The sequence below is a fragment of the Eretmochelys imbricata genome, chromosome 3 (genome assembly GCF_965152235.1).
Source record: "Eretmochelys imbricata isolate rEreImb1 chromosome 3, rEreImb1.hap1, whole genome shotgun sequence".
In the NCBI taxonomy this organism is placed as follows: domain Eukaryota; kingdom Metazoa; phylum Chordata; order Testudines; family Cheloniidae; genus Eretmochelys; species Eretmochelys imbricata.
Window position 1 is genome coordinate 115092802 of NC_135574.1, and position 12798 is coordinate 115105599.

Here is a 12798-nt window from a genome sequence, read left to right on the forward strand (position 1 = left end):
TAAATACTTAAGACAGATATTATTATACTCATTTTTATAGCTGGACAAACTGCTGCCAGATTGTCAACTTGCTGTCTGACCTTGGGAAAGTCAATGAAGCAGAGCCAAATCAAGGAATCCTGGTTGCCAACCCCTGCTCACTTCCATGGCTGTTACATATTATTTTGCTGTTTGATACATGTTATGATTAGTTTAATTAGAATGAAGAGAGACCCTCACAATTTTTAGCAAAGTCTACTTTTTTTGCTTTTAGCTAGAAAGTAACTTTTTTTCAGTCTGGCTAAATCTTCTATCTCCGATTACCATTTAATTTATTTGCTAGTTTCCATTTTTGTAAAATCGCCCTCACTTTATAAAAAAGTTTAACTTTGTCCAGATCACTTAGCATGACCGTTTTTGTATCAAATGGAAATTGATATTCTAGAATCATAAATTCCATTTTGGAGAGTAGACCAATACCATACTAATGATGAATACAGCTGTACAAAATATTCCCAGTCAACCTCAGTTATACTTGAAATGGGCCTTGGTTTCAAGGCTTGATGTGTGTGAACTTCAGCCTAGTCTTGCAAATGTGGACTAGTCTTGTTTGCAAAGCTGGGAATCCCACTAACTTGCATCTCCCTCACTCCCTCTAACAAGGGTTCCCTTACACTCAGCAAACCCTGGGACCTGCCCTCCCTCTTATCTTAGATGTCTTTAGGTTTGTGAACAGGCTGAATTCCTATCTCACGTTAGCATAGGACACAAAGATCCTGGTTTAGAGCCCAAACTGACCTGGGATTGTTTTTTTGTATTGGCAGTTGAAATAATAACAACACAAAATTCGGACTAAGTCCTCCCTCCCCCAAACTAGGCTGTTCCTAAGGTTTTACTGCAGGACTTCTCCAACCCAGACCCTATATCCCTCTGTTTAGAGAGACTCCTCCTTAGTATAGCCAGGGAAAAGACAAGCTCTACCTGTCTGAGAGTCAGCAGAAGTAACCTGCTAAGCATATGGTTTCTGAGTAGACTCTGCTAGCTTGTTACAGAAGGGAGTTATAAAATGGAGTCAGGGAGCGGGAAAGCAGTGGCTTGTCCCCATCTGCTGTTGTATATAATCTGGTCACACTACAGCTCCAGAGAAGGTTTTCAATTTAAATAATGCCAAAATTATTGTTACGCACAAAAGGGAACCTTTAATTTTTAGTCAAATTCCGTGCTATGTTTGGTTTTTACTTTCTGGGTCATTTGGTTGGCTTCCCCCCCCGCAAGAGAAGACTAGTGTTGCATGGTAACAAAAAGGCCGTGCCCTTATCTTTTGGACATGGTGATGCCATCAGTACTTTTGACACCTCTCTGTTAGATTGTTGCAATGTGCTCTTCACACAGGGCTGGCTCCAGGCACCGGCATTCCAAGCAGGTGCTTGCGGCGGCAGCCAGAAAGGGCGGTAGGGTTTCTGCGGCAGCAGCAATTTGGCAACAGCTGCTCTCTCTCTATCCTGCCATCCGCAGCGGCAATTCAGCGGTGGCAGGCTTTTTCACTGCTTGGGGCAGCAAAAACGGTAGAGCCGGCCCTGTCTTCACGAGGCTACCCTTGAAATTGTTCAGAACTGGATCTACAGCAGAATGTAGTTTCTTGCAGGGAGCATATTGCACCAGTGCTTCATGATGTGCACTAGGTAGCAATTGGGTTCTGGGTGAAATTCAAGAAACTGCTTTTGAATTTAAAGCTGTAGATAGGTTGTGTCCTCTTTACCCAGAGACTGACTATCTCCTCCTGTGATGCTTTGCTGGTTGTGATAATGCAAAGCTCATGCCAACGCTCCTCTGCAATAAGTGGCAGGGGCTGGCAGCAGCGTATTTCTGGTGTGGGGTCCGTGGCACTGCAGTTTGCTTCCCCTCGTGGCATATCAGCGCCTGGCTATGGGACCCTTACGACAAGCTGCAGGACGCCATTATTTTTTGTTGACCCTTTCTAAAGGGGATGTTTTGAGTAGTGATGTTTCTGGGGAAGGAAGCCAGGAAGGAGAGTCTAATAAATGGCTTGGGTTGGTTGTGTTGTCTGGCTTTCCTGGAGATTTGTTTTTAAGAGTTTTTTTTATTGTACTATAAATCCTTTTTTAAAAAATATGTAATACGCGTAGAATTTGCACACAGATGCAGTGGGTATCTAAGTAAGTGAATGAATGAGCAATGTCTACATTGTAGTTCAGTGGCAATTCCAGTCAGATGGATTCCTCCCAAAGTGTACTGTAGTAGAGCATGCTTTGAGCATGATCTGAATCACGTCTCCAGCATTTGTCTTCCTGCACTAGCCTCATAAAGTTTAACCAGTTGGGGTTCGGTAAATCCACTGGAGAATGTAATATTGGATAACACTAGTATATACATCTATGGCATGTTTGTATATATTTTCAGATATGTTGTTCTAGTCAGTTGATAAGGAATTTTTTTCGAGATTCCCAAGTTTGATTTGGAGCTCAGGGTTGGATCACTTCTCAAATTTTGTAGATCCTAGATGTAGGAAGTGATAGATCCACTATTCTTATACTACAGCTGCTCCTTTTTTGTAGCCTCAGTCATATAACATCCTTTCAGTTGCTGATGTTTCCATTTGTCTGAGGAGGAGTAGACTGATTTCTTCATGTATCAGTACCATCCAGTGTCCAAATGCCATAAACAGATTCTATGCTCCAGAAGAGAGGTTTTCTTGTATATAGAAAGATTAATCCATGGGGCGGGTCTTTAAATCAAAGGATATCTAAATCTCCTAGCTATGACGTATGTAGCAACTTTAATATGAGATGTGATGCAAGACTGTTCTGAAAATAACTCATTTTAGAGAATTTCATCTTTTGGTACTGTCAAAGTGTTGTCTTGGACCCATTACCATCACATGGCTTGCAGGGTATTGGGGTGATGTAGAAAGTTTTGCCCCGACTCCTCCCTCCTGGATGAATGTGGCATCGCGCTGCCCTTTGCCTCCATTTCCCCCACTCTCCATCGGCCAGCTCTAGCCATAAGAGCACCCTGACTTTCCAGCCGGATCACTTTAGAGCCCTGCCCCTTCTGGGGCCACAGACTTTACCTAAGTCCTTTACCAAAGTCCACCTAAAAATGGATAAAAAAACAAACCTTCAGCTCCGCTGGCAGCCCCCTTGTCACAGGTGTTGGTCTGCTGCCCTTTTGTGCCTCTGTCAATCCCCGGATGCAGGTCCTGGCACACTCCTCCCCTCACTCAGTTCAGGCAGGCTGCAGGTCATCAGGGTGCCCATCTCAGCTAGGATTGGCCTGGAGTCTCCAGGAATTAAAGATTCATCTTTAATTAAAGATTGTGTCATGTGATGAAATCTCCACGAATACATCCTACCAAAATTGGCTCCCCTACTCTCAGCTAGGCTTCCAGTTTGCCCCTGGAGAAGCCTGTCTGTTCTATTTCCCTTTCTTCTTCTCAGCCTGCTTCCTGGAGATAGGACACTTCCCTCCTCCTCGATCTTTCTGGTCTCTCTTTTCCCAGGGAGTGACTGCAGAGTTTCTCTGGGAGTACAGCCCCTTTCTACTCTAAATTTCCTCTGTTTAAAGTAATCCTCTAGCTATGACTCATGCTAAATTAAGTCTGGCCCACCCTCCCGGTGCAGCCTGATAGCTTAACTGGCCTCTGTGGCCCACATTAACCCATTCAGGGCCTTGTAGGGCAGTATGTTAATAAGTCAAATACATTCATTCTCATTCACGCTTTGTTAATACCCTAAAATTTGCACACAAAGATGTTCTGATCCCACATCTCAGCTAAAATTGTGCTGTAGAGAAGTGTGATGTTAAAATTCCATTATTTGCAAATTATACTACAGAAAGTATTACAATTTATTACATGTCTAGTATACCTTGAAATGTATTTATGTAAATAATTAAAACTAAACTACACTGATCAAATAAACAAAGCATATTCCATGCTGCATTATCTCCACTTTAAGTATTTGCTTATTTGTATTTTCCAAAATGTATTAATTTGCAATGGGTCTCCAGTCATTCATGTGAATTAGCAAGATTCAGCAATAGGTTGTTGGGGCTTTGTTAGATACAATATTCATGTTACAACATCTTAAACCACACCCGTAAAGTGTTTGAGGAGTCAAAAGCAATGTGAAATATGTCAGAAGTTGTGTAATTCAGGAGCAGTCCAAAGGTATACATAGTCAGTTGTGGTGAATTGTCAGGGAAGTATCTTGAGACACCAATGTTCGGAGGCAAACGAATAACATGTAAAGGTCTTGGTTCAGATTTTTAGATATAATTCTGAATGCAAACCAAGATGGATTAATCACAAATTGTGGGGTGGAAAAATTATATAATATGTGAGCGTCCAGTGCATACAACCATAACTTCTGACTCACTCTAATCTCCATTCCAAACCATTCTGCATTCTTGTTTGTGTTTGGGTCTTAGCTGTATGTGATTCTGTAACTAACAAGATAAGAGAACTGTTGCAATATTTCAGTTTGTTTATAGCATTTCTGGAAAATGCATGAACATTTTGGTAAAGCATAAAATCTTCCCTATCAAGATCACAATGAAGAAGGAACCTTATGACTATGCATTTGTCAGTGAGGCTCTTAATGAAAGTGAATCTTTGGAAAAACTCTGCCTAAATTTCACAGAGTCACTGGGAAATCCTAACTTCCTCAAATGTGGGAACCAGTGATGGTGCCATTATAAAAAATGTATGGTCAGAGTAGGACATTGCTTTGGGACCTTAGTGTGAATGTGCAATGTAGAGAATTGGGCCTGGTCCAAAGCCTATCAATAAGGTTTAGGCTCCTAAATGAGTTTGGTGCTTTGATATTGGATGGTTTGGTAGGCTACCCCAATGATTGAAGATCTCCAAATGTTTGCTGGAATAAAGATGCCTTTTACTGTAACCTTTTTTAAAAATGACTTGTACTTAATTGCAGAAAGCCCTGTACAGCTGAATTGGAGTAGCTGGCGAACCTTTGAACCTTGCTAGTAGATCAGGAACAAGTAGTTCAGATCTGATGGGCATGTGGCAACAGCAATGAAACACTTAACCCCACTTTTTCTTTTGTTAACAGTAGTTTGTGTGTAGAAAGTGAGCGTTACTATAGGGGATTCACAGCTGTAGGACTCCCCCAAAGCTGAGCCACTGAGCAGCTTTTTCCCATTATGAGGGAAGCGGAAGGAAAGCACCTCAAAACTGGACAAGATAAGAGTGGCTGTTATGGGACTCTGTTAATAAGACTGAAAGAGTAATATAACTAATGCCAATTAGCATGGGTCTTTGGAAAACAGATCTTGTCAAACTACCTTTTTTTCCCCTTTTGATGAGATTACAAATTTCCTTGATAAAGGTAATAGTACTGATGTAATATACCGAGACTTCTGTAAGGTATTTGACTTGATACTACCCAGTATTTGGGTTTTAAAAAAACCCTTAGAATGACAAAATTAATATGGCACACATTACATGGGTTTAAAACTGGCTAACAGATAGGGCTCAATGTACTTGTAAATGGAGAATCATCACTGAATGGTGCAGTGATCAGTCCTTGGCCCTATGCTATTTAACACTTTTTTTTTATCAAGTGTTTTACCTGAGAGAAAACATAAAATCACCAGTGATAAAGTTTGCAGGTACCCAAAAATTGGGGGAGTGGGAAATAATGAAGACTATAGGTTGTTGATCTACATTACTTGGTAAACTGCTTGCAAGCACACTGTTTTTAATATGGCTAAATGTAAATGTGTACATCTGGAACAAGTGATGTAAGCCATACTTACAGGGTAGGGGCCTCTATCCTGGGAAACAGTGACCCTGAAAAGGATTTGGGGGTCATTGTGAATAATCAGCTGACCAGAAGTTTCTAGTGCGATGCTGTGGCCTAAAAGGTTGCTGCGATCCTTGGATGTGTAGATAGGTGAATCTCAAGTAGGAGCAGAGAAGTTAATTTCCTCTGCATTTGGCACTGATCCAACTGCTGGTGGAATACTGTTCCATTTCCAGTGTCCATCGTCAAGAAGGATGTTGATAAATTTGAGAGGGTTCAGAGATGAGACCATGAGAATGATCAAGGGATTAGAAAGCCTGATATTGAGCTCCTTGAGTCTATCACTCTGTTTAGCTTCATAGTCATAGAACTGGAAGGGACCTCAAGGTCATCTAGTCCAGTCTCCTGCACTCATGGCAGGACTAAGGATTATCTAAACCATCCTGGACAGGTGTTTGTCTAACCTGATCTTAAAAAAAAAAAAAAAAAAAATCTCCAATGATGGAAATTCCACAACCTCACCAGGCAATTTATTCTAGTGCTTAACCACCTTGACAGGAAGTTTTTTTCCTAGTGTCCAATCTAAACTGCCCTTGCTGCAATTTAAGCCCATTGCTTCTTGTCCTATCCTCAGAGGTTAAGTAGAATAATTTTCTCCCTTCTCCATCTAAACCTTTTATGTACTTGAAAACTGTTATCATGCCCCCTCAGTCTCTTTTTTTCTCCAGACTAAACAAACCCAATTTTTTTTTCAATCTTCCCTCATAGTCATATTAGACCTTTAATCATTTTTGTTGCTCTTCCCTGGACTTTCTCCAATTTGTGTTCATTTTTCCTGATACTCAGTTGAAGCCTAATCAGTACTGGAGTACTGATTACTTCTCATGTCTTCCTTACAACACTCCTGTTAATACATCCCAGAATGTTGTGTGGTGTGGGTTTTTTTTTTTTTTTGCAATAGTGTTACACTGTTCACTCATATTTAGCTTGTGATATACTGACCCCCAGATCCCTTTCTGCAATACTCCTTTCTAGACAGTTCTTTTCCATTTTTTATGTATGCAACTGATTGTTCTTTCCTAAGTGGTGTACTTTGCATTTGTTCTTATTGAATTTTCTCCTATTTCCTTCAGATCATTTTGAATGTTAATCCTATCCTCCAAGCATTTGCAACCCCTCCCAGCTTGGTATCATCTGTGAACTTTATAAGTGTACTCTCTATGCCATAATCTAAATCCTTGATTAAGATATTGAACAGAACCAGACCCAGAACTAATCCCTGTGGGACCCCACTTGATATGCCTTGTCAGTTTGACTATGAACCACGGATAACTACTTTCTGGGAATGGCTTTCCAACCTGTTATCCACCTTATAGTAGGCTCCATCTAGGTTGTATTTTTCTAGATTGTTTGAGACTGTCACACAAGACCATATCAAAAGCCTTAATAAAGTAAAGATATCTCATCTACTGCTTTCCCCCATCCACAAGGCTTGTTGTTCTGTCAAAGAAAGCTATTGTTTGTTTGATATGTTTTGTTCTTGACAAATCCATGCTGGTTGTTACTTATCTTCTGTGTCTGCAAATTGATTGCTTAATTATTTGCTCCATTATCTTTCTTGGTACTGAAGTTAAGATAATTGGTTTGTAATTCCCCAGGTTGTCCTTATTTCCCCCTTTTTTTAAGATGAGCACTATATTTCCCCTTTTCCAGTCCTCTGAAATCTCTCCCATCTTCCATGACATTTTGAAGATAATCGCTAATGACTCAGATACTCTAGGAGCTGACTAAAGAGCTATTTCATCAGGCTCTGCTGACTTGTCTAAGTAATTTTTAAGTTCTTTCCCTGTTTTAGCCTCTGATCCTACCTCATTTTCACTGGCATTCACTAAGTTAGGTGTCCAATTGTGACTTTCTTTTTTGGTGAAAACAGAAACAGTCATTCAACACTTCTGCCATGTCCACATTTTCTGTTTTCCTCCCCTCGTGGAGTAACAGGCCTACCCTGTCGTTGCTCTTCCCCTTGCTTCTAATGTATTTGTAGAATGTTTCTTGTTACCCTTTATGTCTCTAGCTAGTTTATCTCATTTTGTGCCTTGGCCCTTCTAATTTTGTCTCTACATACTTATTTGTTTATATTCATCCTTTGTAATTTGCCCTAGTTTCCACTTTTTGTAGGACTGTGTGTTTCAGATCATGGAGTAGCTCCTGGTTAAGACAGGGTAGTCTCCTGCCATACTTCCTATTTTCCCCATGCAGTGGGATAGTTTTGCTCTTAATGTCTTTCTGAAAACTGTCCACTCTCGAAGTATTTTTCCCCTTAGACTTGCTTCCCATGGGATCTTGCCTACCAACTCCCTGACTTTACTAAAGTCTGCCTTCTAGAAATCCATTATCTTTATTGTGCTGTTTTTCCCTTCACCATTCCTTAGAATCATGAACTCTACCAGTTTATTACCACTTTCACCTAAGCTGTCTTCCTCTTTGAAATTCTCAACCAGTCCCTCTCTATTTGTCAGATCTAGAACAGTTTCTCCCCTAGTAGCTTTCTCCACTTTCTTAAATAAAAAAATTGTCTACAACACGTTCCAAGAACTTGTTAGATAATCTGTGCCCTGCCACATTATTTTACCAACAGATGTCTGAGTAGTTGAAGTCCCATATTGCCACCAACTTCCTTAACAAAGAGAAGGTTAAGTGATACCTATGTTCCAGTCTAGAAGTACCTAATGGAGTACACCTATTTGATAATGGGCTCTTCAATCTATCAAAGAAGAGTGTAACATGATCCAGTCTAGTTTCAACTTCCATCTATTGGAAATAAGGCATAAATTTATAAACGTGAGTAATTAACCACTGAACAACTCGCAAAGGGTCATGATGGATTCTTTTAGTGGCAATTGAAGTAAAGATACCCTCTAGGAATTATTTTTGGAAAGTTATATGGTCTCTAGACAGGAGGTCAGACTAGATCGCAATGATCCCTTCTACCTTGAAATCCATTAATCATTTTGATGAATAGTTAAGTGTATAGTCACGTCAGTTTAGGTGAATGAATAGGTTATTCTTGTTAAAATGTGGCTAAAGATGGCGTTTGTTTCTTAGCTTATTTTTGTTTTTCATTAGAGTTAAAACACTGATAATGCACAAAATTAACAGCCCTCCGAGGTAGGGCTTTTTGAAGTTATGTCAAGGCTATTGGGGCTGGGAGACGAGGGAAGATCTGTGGTCACACTGAGGCAGAGTTAGGCCATGAATTCTGCTTAGGAGTCCAAACTAGTCCACCTTTCCCCTGTCAGAACCATCCTCTTCTCCCAGCTGGCCCTGTTGCTGTGAGGTACTTCCCCTTTCCAGTGGGTCCCATTCCCTCCCTGATACCAGGAAACAGTGGGAGGGTTGGGAATCTCAGAAAAGCAGCAAAGACTGAAGTGTGGAGATGCTGTCTCTTCTCCTCCACAATGTGATGGTATTAGCAGGTTTGGCAGCTCCATGTGTTGGCAGAAAAGGGATGGTCTGGCATCTCTGTGGCTGTGGTGGAAGGGTACAGGGAAAGTACAAAAATGCTGCTTTGATTAATGCTCAACTTCTTTTGCTTTATAAATCTAGGCAACATGGGAGAAGTAGTGAAGTGATACAGTAAAAGAGATGATTAAATGAAACACTGAGGTAAAACAGCTTCAAAGAGAAATCCTAGCAATGAAGGACAATAAAATGAATAATAGGAAAGGATAAAAAGTAGAGCTAGAGAGGGAGGAAGAATGGACACTAGTGTATAAATAACACTTTTTAAACCAATGACACCATTTCCTCCTCTTAAATTTTAATAGCATCCAAAACATGCAAGTGAATGTTACTTTGCATATTATGGTCATGCTTACGGTATCAGGAATTCTGCGCACTTTCTAGAACCTCCAAAAAGCCAGAGTTCTGCCATGTCAGCATTTCACTGTTCACAGCTGTTTTCAACTTACACAAGTCACAAATAAACTACAGATGAATATTAAAAAGTCCAAAATGAACTAGAGCACAGGACTTGAGGCAAAAGCTTTTGCTTGACTTCAAAAATACTGTTAAACTGAATTGTTGGCATAATTCAGGTAAAGTTGCTTAGAATAGGCTATCATGACAATGCCCTATATTTCTATAAGTGATATCCTTTCTAAGCAGTTGAATGCCAATTTAATTTGGGCATGGCAGGCATAAGAGTTTTGACAGGTATGGGTGGCAGCATTTGGGAGTGGTGTGGAAATGCTTCTGGGAAGTTTTGGCTGGTATGCATACTTGGGAGGTGGGAGGAATGGCAGCCGATGTTGCGGAGTAATTTTAGCTAGATGAAAGATGGCATTTGAGAGTAGGAATCTTTGGAAAATTGTTGGTGTTTTGGGTAGGAGCTTGAAGTTGCTGTTTGTGCCACATGCCTCATTAATTTAAAAAAAAACAAAAAAAACGGGAATCCTGCTGCACTCGAAGTGGGGTAGAGGACATGTCACACCTAAAAGTAAAACCTGGAGGAAGGTCCAACTTGTTAGATTCAGAAACACAGTGTAATTGGCTAGGACAAGGTCCTGTGATCCTGGTAAGATAACTGACATCTGTTCAAGAATTGAAAATTAAATTTTATTTTTGGTAAGTTATATGTTAAATAATAAATTTTTAGTAATTCTGTCTCAGCCAGTTGCATTCCATTTCTCAAAGCAGTCTTGTCTCCACTATATAAATATTGAACCACATCTCAACAGTGTGTCACTGACCACATTCCCTTCCATTTGCAATCCCACAGGTCACTTCTATTCCTGTTCCTTTTCCTCCTTTCCTCTTTATGATCATATAACATGCCTGTGGCAATTGTTTACATGTAAAAGTAATATTAAAGTAACTCAGCAGCTGGAATGAGACTTTTTAATGTCAATAAACTCACTGAATGTTCATTTTACAGGCCAAGCTCGGATAACCGGCGACAAGGGAGCAGGGAGAGGATGTCCAGCACCAGTGAAAAGGGCAGCCTGTCCATGGAATCCACCAAAGAAACCCGTTACTGTGCTGTGTGCAATGACTATGCGTCAGGCTACCATTATGGAGTCTGGTCTTGCGAGGGCTGTAAGGCCTTCTTCAAAAGAAGCATTCAAGGTAATAACTTGTGGAAATATAGTAAGTTCCTTATTCCTAGGGAATTGTGTGTATTTGTGATGGTATGGAGACTATAGATAGATGATGATTTGTTCTCCAGGAATCGTTCACAAGCTGACAACCACATGCTCACCCACATGCATTTATGATCCTATTTACTAATAACATTGTAATTGGTTTAGTCCAAGATTTAAAAAAACAAAACACTTCTCCTTTCTATCCTTGGGTTTGTGTATGTCTCATCATGGCACTGGAGAGGAATCTAATTTTAAAATAAAACTCTATGCCAAATCCTATTCAACACTGCTGGGTTGTTTTCTTCCCTCCTCCTGTCTTCCCTTTGCACATATACTCTGCACAGCTCTTTATGTAAATATTCCTTATCTGAAACAGCCTTTTTCTTGTGAATTCCCTGTCACAAGAGTCATAAGAGTGCAGCTTAATTCTTGCTCATTGATTTATAATAAATCAAGTGCTAGATTAGCAAGATAGTTCAGCTCAAGGCAAAACTTAAGGACATCACTTCTTTGAATGCAAACTCAATAAGAGGTTTCCTTTTCAAAACATATTGAGTCCTGCAAGCTGTTAGGATGGGGGTGAGGTGAGAAGAGTCACCCTCATGTCTTTTTCTTTCATGGCTGTTGCTGTGCCTTGTCACTTAGTATCACACAGGGAGGTACGGCATTCTGTCACAGAAAACTGACCCAAAAACTGCACTGTCTAGGTAAAACCCTGTGGAACAGAGTACGCCTGGCAGAAGTAAAACTGAAATCCGGTAGCTAAACCTATCCTGGGTTCACAGTGTGTGTTGGGCAACTGTGACAGGGTCAGGCCAGATGGCTACAGGAAGTGATAGGCAGATATATTAGCTCCAGATTAAGCAGGTCCTTTTTCCCTGGGTAAGGTAACAGGGTGGTTCTAGAACAATCAGGAACTTGCTGGAACCAATTAAGGCAGGCAGGCTAATTAGGACACCTGGCTTAAAAAGGACCTCACTTCAGTCAGTGGGGGGCATGCAAGGAGCTGAGAGAAAGGGCGTGCTGCTGGAGGACTGAGGAATACAAATGCTATCTGGCAGGAGGAAGGTCCTATGGTGAGGATAAAGAAGGTGTTGGGAGGAGGCCATGGGGAAGTAGCCCAGGGAATTGTAACAGTTGTGTGACCACTACAAGAAACACTGTAGACCGCTGTGATCCACAGGGCCCTGGGCTGGAACCCAAAGTAGAGGACAGGCCTGGGTTCCCCCCCATTCCCCCTCCAACTCCCTATTGGATACAGGAGGAGTTGTCCTGGATTGTAGGTTCCACCAGAGGGGAAGGTCCCTGGTCTGTCCCCCAACCCACTAGGTAGATCAGCAGAGACTGCAGGGTTTGTTCTCCTTCTGTCTCCTTATGCTGGCCAGTGATGAGGTTAGCTGAGTGAACAGCTGGTTTGAGTCACTAGCAAAAGTGGCCAAACTGAGGACTTCCGTGAACCTCTGAGGCAAGCAAATCCACCAATAAGCTCAGGACCCACCAAGGCAGAGGAGGAACTTTGTCACACAACTGATTCTGTGGTCTTGTGCAAATCATTTGATGCTTGGTATTTCATTCAGCTCAGCTCCAAATTTAGGTAAGAAGCAGTTAAAACTTGCTAAATACCATACTTGGCCTCTGAGTTTTACTTCTGTAGGGAAAAAGTTGAAACAACTGTTTTTCTGAATACAAACTAACCAAGTATGAAACTTGGGTGATCTCTATACATTACCTCCAGCTCATATGTGAGCACAGAAGACTCTTGCAGCTTTTTTCACTACTTTGTAACACACACAAACCTAATCCTGTGAAGTGCTAAATGCTTTGTTTCCAGTGGAAAAGATGGGGTGCATGTCTAAAACACAGTAACACTTTTTTTTAAATCTGTTTTC

At 40.9% G+C, this 12798-nt stretch overlaps 1 protein-coding gene across 1 annotated transcript in view; it reads left to right on the plus strand.

The window, feature by feature from the left end:
* The window catches only part of ESR1 (estrogen receptor 1), a 187850-nt gene that overhangs the window by 34259 nt on the left and 140793 nt on the right, over positions 1-12798 (plus strand). The window contains exon 2 of the mRNA XM_077811795.1: positions 10702-10892. Coding sequence (XP_077667921.1) covers positions 10702-10892 — 191 coding nt within the window. The remainder of the gene's footprint in view (positions 1-10701; positions 10893-12798) is intronic.